General features: G+C 32.7%; 1 protein-coding gene across 2 annotated transcripts in view; it reads right to left on the reverse strand.

Annotated features, from left to right (window-relative positions):
- LOC127733269 (isoleucine--tRNA ligase, cytoplasmic-like) overlaps nt 1-20,933 on the reverse strand; it is a 58,043-nt gene that overhangs the window by 20,632 nt on the left and 16,478 nt on the right. For both annotated transcript variants that reach the window (XM_052242620.1, XM_052242619.1), the window contains exons 10-25: nt 20,739-20,837; nt 19,530-19,652; nt 19,085-19,176; nt 18,654-18,752; nt 18,199-18,325; nt 15,411-15,484; nt 14,725-14,919; nt 10,657-10,743; nt 6,407-6,490; nt 5,821-5,965; nt 5,443-5,563; nt 4,586-4,677; nt 3,708-3,785; nt 3,434-3,549; nt 3,040-3,142; nt 2,473-2,556 (exon numbers count right to left, since the gene is read on the reverse strand). In XM_052242620.1, coding sequence (XP_052098580.1) covers nt 2,473-2,556; nt 3,040-3,142; nt 3,434-3,549; nt 3,708-3,785; nt 4,586-4,677; nt 5,443-5,563; nt 5,821-5,965; nt 6,407-6,490; nt 10,657-10,743; nt 14,725-14,919; nt 15,411-15,484; nt 18,199-18,325; nt 18,654-18,752; nt 19,085-19,176; nt 19,530-19,652; nt 20,739-20,837 — 1,719 coding nt within the window. The remainder of the gene's footprint in view (nt 1-2,472; nt 2,557-3,039; nt 3,143-3,433; nt 3,550-3,707; nt 3,786-4,585; nt 4,678-5,442; nt 5,564-5,820; nt 5,966-6,406; nt 6,491-10,656; nt 10,744-14,724; nt 14,920-15,410; nt 15,485-18,198; nt 18,326-18,653; nt 18,753-19,084; nt 19,177-19,529; nt 19,653-20,738; nt 20,838-20,933) is intronic.

The following is a 20,933-nucleotide window of genomic DNA, read 5'->3' on the forward strand; positions in this document are numbered from 1 at the left end:
TCTTTATTTATATGTTCATGTTTTCTCAATACTTTTCAATATATAGTTATAGGTATACTAACATCTTATCGAAAATGGCCGTAATCTTATACATATCCGTACCGGTTACTGAACATGGTTTCGTAAATCTTCAACTTTATACCGATTTAACTCAAGTATTTTAATAAAAAACAATATTTTTTTCATGAGAAATGCCTTTCAGGTCCTTTGTGCACTTATCATACTCCTTTGTGGTCCTTTGTGCTCCTTTGTGCACAAAGGAGGTCCTTTGTGGGTTTTTAGAGACCGGAACAAACTTGACCTATGATTTGTAGATTGTGTTGTTTACTGTTTTTTCTGCTCTTTTTTTCTAAACTTTACATAATTTATAACAACTTTATACAAGAATTTATGAGATACATGTAATGATAAATATTTTTGAAAAAAAAATATATGAAATGTATTAAATTAAACATAAGATAAAAAAATATGTGTTTATATCAAATACAGTTTAATTGAAAAATAAGTTTGAATTTCCCTTTTGTACTTTTATCTAGATAGTGTTTTTTTTTATTGGTAAATGGTGTTTTTATGATTGGCGTGTGTGTATGTTTGTACTGTGTTTAATCTTAAGTGTTCATAATTGGTATACAAACAAAGAGAAACTAGATTGGCAGTGAAAGGCTAGTCAACATATAACCATGGAAGTAAAATGAAAAGTCAATATAATACTTCCATGGTATATATAACTAACATATAACTGATGTTTTCAACAGAAAGTAATTGTACTAACTTATAAGATGAAGGTCTAGACCAATAATATTTCTTGATAAATTTCTTACGTATATCAATATAATTTTACATTGTAAAATAAAATGAAATTCATCCTCGACTACATTTAGATCACACATAATACACATTCTAGTATCTACTATTTTCATAAACACATCCAGTTTCAATACATAGATTGTGTGAGGACAGACGAATTTTCGTTATCCATTTACGAGACATTAGAGGAATAAATTTTCGTAAATAAAATTGTAATTCTACATTTGACACAATCTACTTATATATTCTACACTTTGATGGGGTTTCAAGCATAAAATGTAACTCTTGCTTAGCTTTTATAGCCGTTGTTTGGTTAATTGTAAAAATGAACTATCCAAACAAAGTACCCATTAATTGTCCCAATAATCATTCATACCAAGATCATAATTAACAGTGTTATAATACAAGTCACCCAGTTTTCCTATTTATTACTATTTGCTACTAATTCGATTCTATGTACTGTGAATTAAGTCACTAGGTGTTTGGTTAATTACGATTTCATGTAATTAGAGGTAGTTATGTTCTCATTAAGGTGATTAAAAAGGTGTCAACAGTACACGTGGCAGTTATTAGTTTAAATTAAGGTAATTAAAGATGTCACCAATACATGTGGCAGTATGATGTCATATTCCCAGTTCTACCAAATAAGTCATGGCGATGATGAATATGATAAATGATTTTAAAAAGAATATGAAAATAAGAGAAAAGAAAGCCAAATATGTGGTAACTTTTCATTGTCAACTGAAATTAGTCTTACTTTTCTTTTTATATCTAGTTAACGTAACTTATATTTCATGCTTGTAAAATGTTCAAAATAAATCATTCAATTAGTCTAACTCATAATTAATTTTAAATAAAGTACTGCTAATTAATTTCAAATAAAGAAATTAATATCCATTATTATACTTATATTCTTCTAGTAGCCCCAGTTTGTTATAGTCCGAGTTTGCTATAGTCCGATTTTGTGAGGCCGATTGTGTTATAGGCCGAGTTTGTTATAGTCTTGAGTTTGTTATGGGCTGAGATATCAGGGAGTCTTCAATATGAAGTAACTGTTCTGGAGAAATCAAAAACCACTTTGATTGATTTTTATAATTAAGTTATCTGAATTCATTGTATATCTCAAATTGCATCTTAAAATAAGGATTAAATTAAACACAAATTTTATGAAAAAAAACCATTTAGCACATCAGCACTATTTCATACAATGCTTTCAATGTCTATAATTAAAATATTCTGGTCTCTTTTTTGACACAATACTTGTTGAGGAGAACAGTAATATAATCATGTCTGTTTGTATGTAACATTTCTTTCATCAAAGGAATTATGAGAGTACAGTCAGTCTGTTAAAATAATTTCTTGTCTCGAGAATACATCGCTCTAATGACTTAATTCCATCTGAAACAGTTTAGTCTCTAGTTGGAGAAACAGGCAAGGGACTTGTAATTAATTTTTAGTTCGAGGATAAGACATTGAGAGGGAACAGTTAGGGTACTATATTTACTTACAAACATAACTATCCAATGATTTGAAATAATCATATATGTTGTGGTCACTATTTCATAATAGTGTAGAACATGAGACAGGGAGTGTAGTTAGGAAATAAAAGGGGAATTAAAAGCCTTGAAGGAGGAGGGGGGTTGTCCAGTTAAAATAGTATCTCACCTCAAGAATAAATCTTTCTAATGATTTCACATCTTCCACTACAGTTGGGTCTCTACTGATGGCTACAGCTTCTTTCAGGGGGTACTGTAAAGGAAAAAAAAGGAATACATATGGAAGATATAATTTTATCAATTTCCTTGTAGCATTAAAAGCTTTGTGATCTTCATGCTGAAAAAAAACTTAATCATGTTTTTAAATCTTTCTAAAAGACTAATGGTGGTTCTCTCCAGGCACTGTGCCTTCCTCCTTCCAATTAAAACAGGCTGCCATGATATAGCCAAGAGTGCTGAAAGTGGCATTAATACACTGACATTCAATCAATCAATCTTATTTACACTATTTTCTAACTTGATTGATAAAAAGATCTTAATGATATCAAATGTATTAGCGACTTTTTAAATTGGAGATATTTTTCTCTTGCAAAGTTTATATATATCAAAAGTAATTATTTTCCAGTATTCTATTTGACATAATGCTAAAATAACAGAAGTTGTAAGAATATTCATGTCACTGTTCAATTAACCATGTATAATGTATTACTGCATGCATTTAAACATTTAAACATACCTTAATAGGTAAAGTTTTCCTTTCCCTTACAATTCTACCAAGTTCTATAACTGACTGCATGGTGGAAACAGCTCTCTCAATCTTTGCATCAATTAAAGCTTCCCTAAAAAAATTAGCATGTCATGGCTTAACATTTTAACTGTCTAACTTAAACAGAAATATGTAAGTTATTTCTCTTGTAAAACAACTATTTTATAATAATTTATAAATGTATATGAAAATTTGTTCTGTCCCTTTTATAAATTTGTATTTTTCAAAGAGAACAAGACAGAGATTTACTACCCTCACACTCTGGTCAGTATTATATAGGTTTTTCTTAATACTTAGATAAAACAAATCATTACTTTCACCCTAAGATACAAAGTTTGACCTGAAATAAACATGCCATAGTTACCTTGGTGATGGGATCATCAAGAAATGAACACTTCTAGAATCCTTGGCAGAGTTTGACTCTAGCAAATGTTTTAAGTTCTGATACATGTGCTCTGTGATGAAAGGGATCAAGGGACTCTGTAAAGGTAAATATACTCATACATTTCTTATAAACAATGTATTGAGAACATTTAAAGCTTAATATCCAGAGGAAAAATATTTCATGCAAATTTGACTTACAAATTGTTACAATACCAAAAGGAAAATTAACCTCCAAATAAAAAACAGAAACCTACCATAACTCTGATCATTGAAAACAAAACACTGTACAAAGTTTCCAAGGCGATGTAACAATTATCAGCTCCCCCTTCTCCCTGAAATAACAAATTAGATTACACAATAATATATTGCATTCTAGATTAATGAAACAATCATCGGCTACATTTTCTCCCACTTAGAATAACCAATCAATAATACACAGTTACCTAATGTTTCTGAAATAAATGTAACATTCAAGAGCTTTACCTTCTACCTGAAATCTCCAATCAAAGTGCAGAATAAGCTTTATTGAGTCATTTATTTCTGAATTGTAAAAGTTGATTGTAAAATGCCATTCCCCATGCTCATGCTATAAACTTGTTTAAATCTTAAGTGTAGATTCAATAGGACTGTCAGGATACACCTACCTAATGATACAATACATATCGCGATACAAGGGTGACAATGTGATACATTTCTATATAATACATAATCAATACTCAACCTATGATTAATACATGTACTCGTGTAGTCTAATAGCAAACTATTTTGTTCTGGTTTTTTTTGGTGTCTAGTAAACCTGCTGTCCCTTTATTCTTAGTCACCCAATGACCCAGCTATACCAGCCAGCCATTTTCATAGAGACATTTAATTTAAAACAATTTGTTACACAAGTTTTAATTAGTCGATAGAAAATTAAAACATTCAGAATTTATCTGGACCGGAACCGAAACGAATTACAGATGAAATGAATCCCAAATCAAACCAAGCAAAATATCACGGTTCATAGATTCTTCTGTGAATTGTTTCAGCACCAAGGTTCAGCCAATTGCAAGACCACAAAGCAGGTTTCAAGAAAAAAAAAACATTTACTCTTCTTTGTTATTATGTCTATAGGTTTTCCATAAATACTAACCTTTAACCTTTTCCTGTTCATTCTAACATACCAGTTTGTCAAGTTATCTACAAACTTCACTAATTTTGGCATCACTGTGTACAGTCTGTAGGCTGAAATCATATAAACAAAACATTATAAAATTAAGCTTTCATTACTGTCATGACTCAGATCCAAGTTTGAAAATATATATATATTTGGACATTACCTTTTTGGGGTATTTTTTTAATGAAACAATATTCAATTTTAACTTTACAAAAAAAATTTAGCAAACCTATAATGAAATAATATTATTAAAACCTGTTTTGAAGTTTTCTGTCAAAATATGCATCTAGGATGAAGTGTTGTTGAGTGACACTGAGAAGAGATGACATGTGTGGTAAAGTCAGCAAATGAATTAATCCATGAAGTCAGTGGACTCTCTTTGGTGTGATTGATTGATTGATATTGTTGGTTGCTTAACATCCAGTGGCAAATATTTCATGCATGTTCAGGATGAGAACAAATTAACAATACATACAATAGGTAGGTCCTGTAATAGGGGTAGACTGGGAAGAAGGGTAGTAAATTGGAGTGCCACTGAAAAATGAGGGTAAATTTGACAGAAATTTAGCCTTATAATAGGCCACCGCAAAGAGTTGTTGTAAGGGTTCTTAATGTGCAGAGAGCATGACACTCTCTCTCTACACAAGGCATCAAAAATAACTTCCGCATTTTGACTTGAGATGGCTGCTAATTTATGCATCCCACACAGCTAAACAGACGCCCTCCTTTTTTGGTGGTTTTTAGTGTTGGTCAGAACACCAAAGGTTTGGGGTGAAGTGGAATACTTGATAAAGGGAGATAATGGAGTTTGTGATATGGAGTAATATACTTACCTCCCATTTCCTCCTTAACAAATTTCAGCAAACTCTGGGTAAATGATAAAATCCATCTGTCCATTACATTTGTGGGTTTGTCTGTTTTACTGTCACTGTACATAAATTTTATACCCTCTTCCTATAAAAAAAACACACAATTTTTTCACAATGGCAAATAAGGATTGTTTTATCAATGTGGTAGTTGAAAATTTTGAATCACTGTATTGGTTCTAGCCTTGTTATTCAAATTCAATATTTAACAGAAAAAGTTTTACAATTCAATGTTCAAAGAAATATTATACTATAATTTTTTCAAATTTGTCTGCTTTGTTTTGATTCAATATGAAAAATAAAATTTCAATGAGCCAGCAATAACTAATTAGTTTACAATCTTACCCTTTCCAGTCTCTCAACATTCTGCATAAAAAATCTATAGGCATTGTACCAAGGTAAGAATACATCTTTCAACACCCTCTCCACACCTTCCTCCTTAAATCTTAGAGAATCAGCTCTTACTGCTGGGGAGTTACATAAATATAATCTGTAAAAAAGAGATTTTGTATCTTGTTTATTTTATTTCTTTAGCTTTGGAAAAACATTTTTTTCTCACATCACCATCAATACAAACTTAATAATACAATGAAATCAGAGAATTTGCTTTCTTTTCATTGATTTGAACTTGAATGATCCAAACAAAACTAATTTTGAGTCTACAAAATGCCTTGACCTTCCATTTAACTTTTTTCTGAATTGTCGTAGATCATTCTCATCAATGGTGATAACAAAAAGTTTTTAAGATCAGACATATGCTGTCATTAATAATTTCTTATTGCAGTTAGTTATTTTTAAATCTCTGATATAGACAAAAAATATTACCCCTTTTTGTTCTCATAATGTATGTGTATATTTTACTATTATTCAATATAATATCATCGATGTTAAAAGATGACATTGTAATCATACAGTACATCATACCACCTACCTAAGAGCATCGGCTCCATATTTATTAACAACAGTCAATGGATCTGGATAATTCTTCTTTCTCTTACTCATTTTCTGTCCATCTCTGAAATAAATGTTCACCATTTTATAGTAACAAGTTTTATTACCTTGTAAAACAAAAGACATCACTTGCTAGACTTAGAAAGTTTCTATTTCAAAATGAATGACTATGTTAGTAATGTAGACCCTCACAAAGAGTTATTCTACTAGTGTGTGTGTTTGATTATATGAGTGTAATGCCACTTCCTTCATATGTGAAGAATTTTCTAGTGGTACATTTGACTTATGGCAGAAATCATACTGATAAGGGTCCAGGGCTTCCAAAATTTCCTGACGACAGCCGGACATTTTTCAAAGAAATATTTTTGACGGTCAATGATCAGCTGGATACTTAAATGTAACTGAGAGGATGCATAAATTGATATGTGTGTCTAAATAATTAGTAGTGTTATATGCAATAAAATTATTTATAACTGTTTTGTTTTCTTCATTCTAAAAATAAATAAAATATTGTCCTCGGTATTGTGTCATTTTTCTGTGTATCGTAATACAGTAACCATCAATGCATCAATCAGCTTCAGTACCTGACTGTTCTCATGTTTTTGTTTCTGTTTATATAATTTATCTTCTCTCTGTGAGACTTAACACTTTGTAAATTAAGGCCATCTTATTTGAAACTGTTGATGTTGGCTTTAATTGCGGTACAACTTGATCATCAATACACGTGATACTTTTCTTTTTGTGTATTGATTACCTGACCACGTGACTTTTACAACTGATGGGGTATTTATAGATAACATTGAGGAGGCCCAATGAAGGATATTGTTTTAAACCGTGTAAAATCTACTGAACAGTGATAACATTTTTCTTTGTACAATTTCCCAACCTGATTTAGAAAATAAGGAATAAATAAAAACATACTCAGTTGATAAATAATTTAATGAATAACAACATGATATTTTATGTAAGCATATAACAACAATAAAATATCAGAAGAGCACAATGTTGACAAACACACGCAATAAATATTACAATGAGCACATTGAAAAGAAGCACAGATCACAGCACAAGATTAGAGTTCATTTAGTCTAATTAAAGATTTTACATTCATGAGCTTGCTCAATGCATTGTTCTGATAAACATAGCGGTTACGAACGGATTGCCATTTGCGGATAGCAGGAACAGGGTCAAAGTCTTTAACATCTACACCTACTAAGCTTATCCTCATAAGTTGATCTAAAGCGTCAATACCTAGGCTACACCTTAGTTTTGTCTTGATAATGTTCTGCCTTGAAAAACCCCTTTCACATTCAACACTAGAAACCGGCAAAACACGTGAAATTTCCATTAGCGAAATTGTATTTGGGAACTGGTCTTTTCTTGAAATAATTGCAGTCAACAGATCGGCAAACGAAAGTCCCTTGTAGTTGTTGAAGATCAAATACTTAAGTATGCCCCATTCTATTTGTAGTTCTTCTTGGTTGACTATACTATAATGGTCTCCGAGACACTCTAACTGTTGTTCACCGTAGCGAGGAAGGTCGTCAACACTACAAGGAAAGTTCGACGGTTCAAATACAGAGAATGCTTCGAAAATTTTGTTGTCTGGAAATCGGTCACGAATGTTATCATGTATCAATTGGGCACATTGCACGGCTCTTGTCTTGAGATGAATGTCACGGTTGTTACGTTTAAAGGTGATAGTGTTGAAGCTGTCGGATTGGTCTGTTGATTTTAGAAATTCGGCACATAATGGTCCAAATGAAGGAATCTCGGTTAAGTACTCGGCCTCTATTGCCATAAGAAAAGAGTCAACTAATTGTTTCACGGTGGCATAAGACAAGTCACGTTTTTGAAGTGATTTGCTGAGCTGATTAATTTTACCAAACAGGTCGGATAAAAAGTAGAGCATGAAAAAGAACTTGTATGTTGTCATACTGTTGTGAAGAGAATTAGCCACGATGTCGGTATCACTCTGGTCGCCTAACATGTTTACAATAGAGACAACAGAACGGCGGAGATTGTCTAAAGCGTTTCCCATAGAAAGCCAGCGGACTTTATGAATATCAAGCGGATTTAACAACGGATCATCTATTATTAGTTGCCATGATCGTAGTTCGGCAAGGTTTGTGGGTGAACGTTTGTAATACGAATATACAGTGCTAACAATGCTTTCTAAAAATTTAATGTCCAGAATTTCTTTTGCCGTGTCGACACAGGCTAATGCTAAGCGGTGAGCTACGCAATGAACCTCTACTAAGTGTGGAAAAGTGTCTTTTAAAAGCTGAGATACACCTCCATGCTTTCCAATCATAACCGACGCACCGTCAGACCCCATGCCGAATATTTTAGACAAGTCTACACCAAATGACTTTAAATAGGCAATTATATGTGCAGTAATTGACACGGCGGTACCAGAAGACAAGTTCAAAAGTTTTGTAAAACTAATTTTCAGTTCACCAGCTTTGAGGTATGATAAGTACAAAATTAAATGTTTTTGCGTAGCCAGATCAGTTGACTCGTCAATCATAATTCCTACGGCGGGACTTAACTTTACGTCGGACATCACCTCTTTCTCTATAACATCGGAAATTGTCTGAATAAATTCGGAGCAGGCATTGTTCTCTTGATATAATTTAGAAGTGATCACGGCACCATTTAACTTAGTTAAATCATTTATTGACTAAAATTTGTCCATTGGTAAGTTTTCTTTAGCAATAAAGTAAGCATTACGGAACAAGGTGCACATTGCGTTGTCAGTCTTTTCATGAACTTTCTCAAATACTGATACAATTGGATTACTTTTGGAAGCTGTCTCTAATTTAAGAGCTTGAATGTGGTCATTGCTATTAGCATGCTCTACAACGGCTGACTTTCGAAAATTTGTCGAACCAGGCTTTACAAAGTTATTTTTAAGTTTATGTTTTTGACAAATGTCACAAAACATGGCATTTAGCATCCTGTCAAATCTTAACCATAAGAACAGTTGTAACCATTTATGAATAAAGCTTCTAGCATTTTTAGCAGATTTAGAATTTTGATCGGAATCGTCATGTTTACGTTTGCCCATGATGGCAGATTTGTAAAGTTCAATTTGAGACAAAGTCTTTATAACAGTCGGAGATTGTCATGATTGGATATTATTCTTTATGATTTTAATTATAAAAACAGTTTTAATATGAAAACAAGAATAGAGAACGCCCCCCTTATTTATTGGACAACTCAGCTTGGTATACCCTAGCGAAGCTATTCTCGGTGTTTTTCCTATATATTTTAGTAAATTTTCCCCTTGAGAGTACCCCAGTATTTAACACGATGTACAGTGTTAAATAAAATAATATATATCATACTTATTCATTTATAAATATCCTTATTTGAAGAATAACTTTTAAATATCAGGATACTTTTTTAAACTGAATGCTCATTTAAAATAATATCTATAAAGCGTAATTAAATAGGATGTTGTTCCATACACGCTTACATGTTTGACCTCATTTACCTGATTACCTTTATGTACATTGTTATGCATCATTAATTCTATTGATAAAGACAAGCTAAGGACACCTCATCAAAGGTAACAAACCTGTAATCAGTGAATGATTTATGGCTTCAATATAACTCATTGAAGGGATAATTGTTTGACAGCTTGTTGTTATTTAAATAAAAGAAAACGTGTTTTTTCTACTTTTTATTGATGTACACAAGCTAAAGACCAAGCCGTACATTTATGTACCCAGAGGATTAGACTAACTGAGACACTTCAAAGTATCTGAAATATGCTGCTTCTGTTTTATTAAACCCAATTATGACCGAAATATCTTCGTGAAATAGATTGCCACAATTATAAACTAAAATGCCCAAACGGACATGCCCAAAGCCCCAAACGGACATTTTTATCGATCGATAGTTGGTAAAAATTGAAATGACCGTTTCATGAAAATGCCTTGAATAACAAAATGTGGCACACCAATTCTATTTGACCGTTTGAGGCTGAGAGCAGCCGGTCTTTTTAAGAAAGTTTCGGTCAAGTCCGGAATATATGACCGTTTTGGAAGCCCTGTAAGGGTCACCAACTGATTTTGACAAATACTGTTTTCAATGCCATTTCCTAATAGAATAGTTTGTTTCAGTTCTCAGTGCAATATAACAATGTGTACATTTTTTATTACATATGCCCAAATTTCTAATTAAAAACTGTTAATTAACAAGATGATCAATTGCTATACATACGATGCAAGGACAAGGCCATTCACAATGAGATTCTTGAAGGGTGGTTTTCCAAACAGCAATGTTGATAACACTAACAAAGTGTAAAACCTGAAATAAATACAGAAAATCTTACACTAGAAAAGAATAAAATGCTCCGCAGGGCGCAGCTTGATACGACCGCAGAGGTCGAACCCTGAACAGTTGGGGCAAGTATGGACACAACATTCAAGCTTGATACAGCTTTGCATTTGAATTGTGATTAAATATTTGACACAGCATAGGTTTCTGACACAGAATGAATGTGGTCTAAGAACTTAAAAATTTTAAATTGGACATTCACCTATTATGGTCCAATATCTAAAATCTAAATACATGGTTAGATTCAGCATATCAAAGAACCCCAAGAATTCAATTTTTGATGAAATCAAACAAAGTTTAATTTTGGACCCTTTTGACCTCAATGTGGACAAAGTTGATAACGGGGCCCAAAAATCAAAAATCTAAATACATGGTTAGATTCAGCATATCAAAGAACCCCATATATTCAATTTTTGTTGAAATCAAACAAAGTTTAATTTTGGACCCCGATTTGGACCAACTTGAAAACTGGGCCCATAATCAAAAATCTAAATACATGTTTAGATTCAGCATATCAAAGAACCCTAAGAATTCAATTTTTGTTAAAATCAAAAAATTAAGAATCTAAATACACGGTTAGAATCGGCATATCAAAGAACCCCAATAATTGAATTTTTGATGAAATCAATCAAAGTTTAATTTTGGACCCTTTGGACCTCAATGTGGACCAATTTAAAAACAGGGCCCAAAATCCAAAAACTAAATACACGGTTAGATTCAGCATATTAAAGAACCCCAAGAATTCAATAATAAAACCCCATTGAAATTGGTCAAGAAATAAGCAATTTATACGAAGTATCTTCTTTTGCACAATACTGTGCAATTAAATATTTCTTGCTATTGTGCAATACTGTACAATTGACAATTTCTTGCTATTGCGCAATATTGTGCTATTGGATATTTCTTGCTATTGCGCAATACTGTGCAATTGAAGATTTCTTGCTATTGCGCAATACTGTGCAATTGAAGATTTCTTGCTATTGTGCAATACTGTGCAATTGAAAATTTCTTGCTATTGCACAATACTTATTATATAATAATTTACACATCCTGTTTGGTGTGTATCTCCTACCATATCATTATTATTTGCTTTTAAATATAAATCAAAAATAACCAACTTAAAATGGAAAATTTTAAAAGAAAAAAAAAAAAGGAAAAAAAAAAAATCCCCCCCCAAATTTTTTGAAACCCCCTTATGATTCATCACCCCCAAACTCAATCCCAGCCTTCCCTTTGTGGTATGGTACCTTGCAGTACAATTTCAGAGAGATCCATACACTTGAACACAAGTTATTGTCTGGAAACTAGAAAAATGCTTATTTTTGGCCCCTTTTTGGCCCCCAATTCTTTACCATTTAGGCAATTACCCCCAAACTCAATTCCAGCTTTCCCTTTGTGATATGGAACCTTGTAGTACAATTTCAGAAAGATCCATACACTTACACACAAGTTATTGTCATGAAACTAGAAAAATGCTTGTTTTTTGCCCTTTTTTTGGCCCCTAATTCCTAAAATTTTGAGGCAATTACCCCAAAAATCAATCCCAGCATTCCTTTTGTGATATGGAACCTTGTGGTACAATGTCAGAGAGATCCATACACTAACACACAAGTTATGTCTGGAAGTTACAAAAATGCTTATTTTTGGCCCCTTATTCCTTTACTGTTGGTACCATAACCCCCTTTTTTGGCCCTTAATTCCTAAAATTTTGAGGCAATTACCCCAAAAATCAATCCCAGCATTCCTTTTGTGGTATTGAACCTTGTGGTAAAATTTCATAGAGATCCATTCACTTAAACTAAAGTTAGAGTGCGAAAACCAATGTGTCTTCGGACGACGCCGACGACGACGCCAACGTCATACCAATATACGACCAAAAAAATGTTTTTGCGGTCGTATAAAAACTTGATTTATCTAACACATCTCTAGAAGTCTTTTCTGGGTTTCGTTTTGTTATTTGATTGCCATCTTATTGATGTTTACCCAACATCTCCCTTCAATCACACTTACTTTATCTATTTCATTATAAGGCAAATCTTTTCTTGTATAAAAATAAACTGTAAACACAGAGATATGTCTCGCCTTTTTATTAATTCAATAATGCAAATGTTGAAATTAAAATAGCAATACTTTTAACATGTAAGTAATGCATAAATTCAAAGTCAATGAACCATGACTGAAGGTAAAGGGCTAAACAATCTCCATGAAAATGAGATGTGCCAATACTTATACAACTGCATACCAAATACCATTGACTTATCATAAGTCGTTCCTTTTAAACAAACCTAAACACAAACATTAACTTGTAAGCTTTGTAAAAGTTTCAAAGTCAATAACCATGCATGCTGAGGGAGTACTATATAATCTCCATGGAAAAGAGATTTGCAAATTCCTATATGTTTGCATACCAAATATCATTGACTTAACATAAGTGGTTCATCTTAGACTGATCTAATCACAAACTAATACATGTAAACTAAGCAAAAGTTTCAAAGTCAATAGACCATGACTGAGGGGTAAGGACCAAATATTCTCCATGGAAATGAAATATGCTAATGCTTATACAACTACATACCAATTATCAATGACCTAGTACAAATAGTTCCCTTTAAACTGACCTAATCACAAGCTAATACATGTCAACTGAGCAAAAGTTTCAAAGTCAACAGACTATGACTGAGGGGGCGGGGCCAAATAATCTCCATGGAAATGAGATATGCCAATGCTTATACAACTGCATACCAAATATCATTGATCTACCACTAGTGGTTCCCCTTAAACTAGACCTAATCACAAACTAATACATGTAAACTAAGCAAAATTTTTTAAAGTCAATAGACCATGACTGAGGGGGCAGGGCCAAATAATCTCTACGGAAATGAGATGAGCCAATGCTAATACAACTACATACATAATATCATTGACCAACCACTAGTGGTTCACCTTAAACTAGACATAATCACAAACTAGTACATTGTTGACGCAGCCTTCAACGATGGAAACACCATACCTATGTCTCGCTTTTTGACTCCATCAAGGCGGGTCAATAAGGAGATGTTGATGATACATCAATCAGACAGTACCCATACAATATGTCATACATCAATCAGACAGTAACCGTAAGACACAAAGAACAAACTGACATCTAGAGATCAACATACAGTCTTCAACAATAGACAGTCAGGCACCCATACAATATGTCATACATCAATCAGACAGTAACCGTAAGACACAAAGAACAAACTGACATCTAGAGGTCAACATACAGTCTTCAACAATAGACAGGCAGGTACCCATACAATATGTCATACATCAATCAGACAGTAACTGTGAGACACAAAGAACAAACTGACATCTAGAGGTCAACATACAGTCTTCAACAATAGACAGGCAGGTACCCATACAATATGTCATACATCAATCAGACAGTAACTGTGAGACACAGACAGTAACCGTAAGACACAAAGAACAAACTGACATCTAGAGATCAACATACAGTCTTCAACAATAGACAGGCAGGTACCCATACAATATGTCATACATCAATCAGACAGTAACCGTAAGACACAAAGAACAAACTGACACCTAGAGGTCAACATACAGTCTTCAACAATAGACATTCAGATACCCATACAATATGTCATACATCAATCAGACAGTAACTGTAAGACACAAAGAACAAACTGACACCTAGAGGTCAACATATAGTCTTCAACAATAGACAGTCAGGTACCCATACAATATTTCAAGCTTTTAATCTCCCAAAGTCTTAAACAAGTATTTAATTTGAACAATATTAACTATGTGTATAATGGAAAATTTCAGAAAGTGTGTTGCTTAATGGAAAACATTTTTTACATTACTTTATTTCTTAGCCATAATTTACACAAAGTACAAGATTGCCCATAGCCAATTATTAAGGATAGAAGTAGAAATGGTCCATTAACATACCATCCTCTTGTCTGGTCAATTCCCTCAGCAATAAAATCAGCTGGGAAAGTATCATCAAAGTCTTTCTTATTTTCAAAAGGATAATGTTGCTGTGCGTAAGGCATACTTCCACTCTCAAACCAACAGTCAAACACTTCTGGTGTCCTCTTTAAGTTTCCTTTACCTAACTTTGAAGGTATTGTCAATTTGTCTACCCTAAAAATACAGATCAAGACATGTTAAAGTTTAAAGTAAAACCACTTAAATAAGCAAATATTGTTCATTGCAAGCATAAATTCTACCCTATAAGGGCCATTTGGTAACTGATAGAGAGTTGTCTCATTGGCAATCAAACCACACCTTCTTATTTTTACATTATTTTTGTGGTATTTTAATTGTTTTTTTCGCTTGTAACTTTCACTGCTTTTATCTTGTGTATTTGAAAAAAAATCGATAGGAAATTCTCTCAGCTGCACAATTCTTGCCTAACAGACTACTTATTTAATTTCAATACTAAGATTGCACAAACAAAAACTAAATTCATATACATAAGCTTAATTTGTTTAGAACTACTGATGCTATTAGCATGCTAAATATTTCACCATCAATATTATATCTGCAAGTTTTTATCAGATTCATTATGAAATTTCAGATTTAACCATTCAGTCTGCCAATGATTATTTTTCAAACTAAATAGACAAACTTACGTTTCCCTGTGAAGATCTTTAACTTCTACACCTGTTAATTCTTTCAATTCTTGCACTGATCCAACACAAACAATCTATAAAATTTACCAAGCTATTGACTTATAAACCAACCAAAGGTTTTTCTATCAATAATAAGCAATCTTAATTGAAGTGCAGTTCTAATAATCTGTTAACACAGAGATATGTCTCGCCTTTTTGTTATTTTGATAGTAAAATGCAAATGTTGAAATTGAAATAGCAATATTTTAACATGCAAGTTATGCTAAATATACAAAGTCAATAGACCATGACTGATGGGGCAGGGCCAAATAATCTCTATTGAAATGAAATATGCCAATGCTTATACAACTGTATACCAAATATCATTGACCTACCACTAGTGGTTCTCCATAAACTGACCTAATCACAAACTAATACATTGTTGATGACGCCACTGCTGACACCAGAAACAGCATACCTATGTCTTACTTTTTGACTCTGTCAAGGCGAAAAATCATAAAATGCAGCAATAGAAGAAATGCAGTGCTAATCAAAGGTAAGACAACCTAACAAAAACAATAAAATGCTCCGCTGGGGCGCAGCTTGATACGACCGCAGAGGTCAAACCCTGAACAGTTGGGGCAAGTATGGACACAACATTCAAGTTTGATACAGCACTGAATTTGGATTGTAATTAAATATTTGACACAGCATAGGTTTCTGACACAGAATGAAAGTGGTCTAAGAACTTATAATTTTTTAATTTACCTATTCATACATGTGATGGACTGTGAAACTCAGATCAGGAGATTGGGAAATTTTGTTCAGGAGATTAGGACTCAGATCAGGAGGTTTTTAATCGACATAAATTTTATCGTAAATGTAACCGTGTGCTGTAAAAATGGTGTGTTTTCTTCAACTTTCCATCCAATTTATTATGTTTATAGTACCCTTGTACTTATAAAGTTTCTCCATCTTTATATTTTACATGTTCAATCTAACATTTTTTTTTTTCAGTATGTTCTTTAAATTTTTTACTTCATATTCTATAAAACATTTATTGCAACCAGAACATTTGTTTAACTATCTGCAAATAGCTTTTGTTTGCATACTCAGAAAATCATTCTAACTGTCAATCAAGGGTCATAGTTATTATATAAATTTCAATTTAAGCCTTGAAAGGAAGTATAGAAACCTCATTTAATTTTCAAATTATTATTTTTTTATTTGTCCTAAGACATTTAAAATCATTTATTTACCATCCTTTTATGATTATTTGTTCAATTTATATTTTATTTATATTCTTTTAAAAATTTTCATTATTAAAAGGAAAGTAACTTAAAACAGGATAAATCAAGGGAAGTAACCCAATAAATACACAGTTTTTGTTACACAACGGCAGTTAGCCTGAGGTAAAAAATCATTGATTACCAGTATGTTTGACACCCAAGCTGACAAGTGAAGCCATATAATTATGCATGTTAATTGATTTACAGGTAAAATATAACTTCAGGTAATGTGAGTTACACCAGATGCCTGAGATGATATGTTGGGCAGAAATTTTTCATTCATGAAAAATTTCATACACGGGATTATAATTTTCCTCTTCAACCGGAGGTCGGGAGGAGACTCCTGAAAACAGGATTATTGTACTCCTGTCGGGAGGTTCACATGTATGCTATTCAAACCATATCATTATTATTTGCTTTTATATATAAATCAGAAATAACCAATTTAAAATGGAAAATTTTAAAGAAAAAAAGGAAAAAAAAATCCCCCCCCCCAATTTTTTGAACCCCCTTATGATTCATCGCCCCCACACTCAATCCCAGCTTTCCCTTTGTGGTATGGTACCTTGCAGTACAATTTTAGAGAGATCCATTCACTTGAACACAAGTTATTGTCTGGAAACTAGAAAAATGCTTGTTTTTTTGTCCCTTTTTGGCCCCTAATTCCTAAACGTTTAGGGCAATTACCCCCAAACTCCAACCCAGCTTTCCCTTTGTGATATGGAACCTTGCAGTACAATTTCATAAAGATCCATACACTTACAAACAAGTTATTGTCCTGAAACTAGAAAAATGCTTGTTTTTTGCCCCTTTTTGGCCCCTAATTCCCAAAATTTGGAGGAAATTACCCCCAAAAATCAATCCCAGTATTCCCTTTGTGATATGGAACCTTGTGATACAATGTCAGAGAGATCCATACACTTACACACAAGTTATTGTCATGAAACTAGAAAAATGCTTGTTTTTTGCCCCTTTTTGGCCCCTAATTCCTAAAATTTGGAGGCAATTACCCCCAAAATCAATCCCAGCATTCCCTTTGTGATATGGAACCTTGTGGTACAATGTCAGAGAGATCCATATACTTACACACAAGTTATGTCTGGAAGTTACAAAAATGCTTATTTTTGGCCCCTTTTTGGCCCCTAATTCCTTAACTGTTAGTACCATAACCCCCAAAATCAATCCCCACCTTCCTTTTGTGGTATTGAACCTTATGGTAAAATTTCATTGAGATCCATTCACTTAAACTAAAGTTAGAGTGCGAAAACTAATGTGTATTCGGACGACGACGCCCGACGACGACGACGACGCCAACGTCATACCAATATACGACCACAAAAATTTTTTTGCGGTCGTATAAAAATGAAAGTTTTTAACAAATGGTTATTGTACATCTTCCAGACAGGGATAGACGTGTTCCAAATATCTATAAACATATCATAGAAAGCCACCTTCTCCATCATTGCTCATCAATATTGAGAGGAATATGTAGCCTGTATTTATAAATATATGATACAAACCTCTTCTCCATCATCGCTGATCCAGATAGGCATGGGAGTTCCCCAATATCTATTTCTAGAAATAGCCCAATCTCTTGCATCTTTCAACCAGTTAGCAAATCTTTTTTCTTTCACAAACTCAGGTACCCTATAATCAAATTTGTAAAGATGCTCTGTTTAATTTTAACCATTTAGCTAATAGAACTAAACAATATATTTCTCGTTAAATGAGATTACTTCATATCAAAACAAAAAGTTAAAATAAATATTCATTAGAACTTAATCCAATGCATTGTATTAATTGGTGAAGAAATATGATCTTAAGCATTAAAAACAAACTCTTCAACATACAACGGAATAAAGAATCACCCTCAATGATCAAAATCATTCAGTTTGTTTTGCAACAGCTATCACTTTAAATTATACAAACTGAAAACATTTTCATGAAACTACAGATAAATAGAATTAAAGCATACCAGTATGTCTTTGAATTGTTTTCTAACAGCTGTTCTTTGCACTGTTCTACACGTACAAACCAACTGGGAACTGCCTTGTAAATCAGTGGTGTCTCCGATCTACAAACACAAAGTAAAAGGTTGGTATAGACAGCATTTCCATAAGTTTTACATACAAATCCTAAGTTTCTGACAGAAGAACAGGGGGTTTCCCTTTAGAAGACATGCTTATGAAAATAGTACACCTAAGGGAGAAAACTTTTGCCTGAACAGATTGTGAAAACAAGTTACAATGCATAAAAACATACAAAAATAGAAATTTTGATGTTTTCAGGCTAAAACTCTAAAGGACAAGGGAAAAAGTGTAATAAGAGTCTTTTGCTATATCCTTCTTACCATGGTGCAGGAGAAAATCACAGACAGTTTAACAACAAACACTTTTCAGTGCTTACCTCCAACAGAAAGGATAATTATGTTTACATTGTCCTTGATGAACCAATCTACCAATATCTTTTAGTTTTTTCATAATAAGTTTGTCTGCATCCTACAAAGTAAAAATCATAGAATTATTTGGATTACCAGTGTCAAACCAAACAAATTTAATGAATAATTTTTAATATCAATTAATATAAAATTACTATTGAAACATTAATAATAAATCTTCTTCAACATAAAAATTTAATGTATTAATTAAATATCTATTTAAAGAAATGTTGCCTTGTTTGATGTTCATAAGACTTCAAATTGTACATATTTGCTGGGCGCACAATAAGCTTATTATTATTTATCAAGCCAAAAGTTTAATTCATACAGAAGTCAATTAAAAACCTGTTTTAATATTATTATTTTCTTATGTTGGTGAACAACCTATCCAATAAAAATTTTACATCAACAAACCTTGACATGTAAACCTTTGAAATCAGTGATTTCCTCCATAAATTTTCCACTAGCATCCACAGGACAAATGATTGGCATGTCTCTAGTGATGATTCCATATTTCAAACATACTTTGTAATCATCCTGTAAGTATCAAACATTTACTTTCATTACTAGTTTACATTACTCTACTCTATACTAAGAATTAGAGATTTTATAATATTCCATGTTGATCAAAAGTTTAAATGCCTTGCTTGCAAACATTGGTTGGATGTTTCCTCTATTGTATTTTAGGGAGACAGATTTATATACAAGCACTGCTCTTGTTTCCTAATCCCAATTATTGAATTACTTGCATATTTCGTATTTATGTCCCTACTCTTGTAGCTATACATAACGATTTCTTTAATAAAATATGTTTACATAAAATATTGTAATTAAGATTGACACCAAAATTTAATGGGTAGGCGGAGTAACAGTCTGTTTACTATATACAAAAGTTTTATTTGATTTGACTGGAAACAATATTATATTCATTGTCCAATCAAATCTTTGTATATTGTAAACAGACTGTTACTCCGCCTACCCGTTGAATTTAGGTGTCAATCTTAATTACTATGCTTGAGCAAACATCTAAACAAAGTTTACAAGCAAGGCATTTAAACTTTTGATCAACATGGAGTATTATAATAGCTCCAAGTTTTTTTTCTAAATGAGACCAGACATTTTGTTTTTACTTCAGAGTAAAACGTCAACCAATTACTTTGACGGCCAGTTTAACAACATCAGATTATTGCATAGTAAGAATTAAGTGTTTTTCTAAATGAGACTGGACATCTTTCTTCAGAGTAAAACTTCATACAAACTTACTTCTATGTTAGAATTTATCATACAAAGTAAGAGAAATTCAGAGTATTCAGTTAGTTGAATGTGGACAGTATGTGTAACAATGCTAACATTGTAGTGCTAAGAATACTCTCACTTGTATTTCAAAATATGGGAATACAGGAAGGTGACCGACAGATCTGAAAAGCGCAAAAACGTTACATCTCATCACTGTCAAGCTGCTGACCAAATATGAACTCTTGTTCCGAAGAAAAGTGTGATGAAAATATTTGTTGGACGAACGGACGAACAGACAGACAAGGTGATTGCAATAAAGCCCCCACTTTTAGAGTGGGGGTATAATTATTGTATAGATTGGCATGTAGTTAAAGCTTTGGATCTTACCTCTCCAAAATAAGGAGCCTGATGTACAATTCCTGTACCACTCTCTGATGTTACATAGCCATCATTCAAAATCCTAAAGGCATTCATTTTCTCTCCCATCTGGAAATAATTTTAATATAAAGCACATGTGGATGTTGAATATTTATTTATCTCTAATCAATTCCCGGCAAAATGCAACAAATAATTTTAAATATT

This window comes from Mytilus californianus, unplaced genomic scaffold (assembly GCF_021869535.1).
Source record: "Mytilus californianus isolate M0D057914Y unplaced genomic scaffold, xbMytCali1.0.p SCAF_1, whole genome shotgun sequence".
NCBI classification, from domain to species: domain Eukaryota; kingdom Metazoa; phylum Mollusca; class Bivalvia; order Mytilida; family Mytilidae; genus Mytilus; species Mytilus californianus.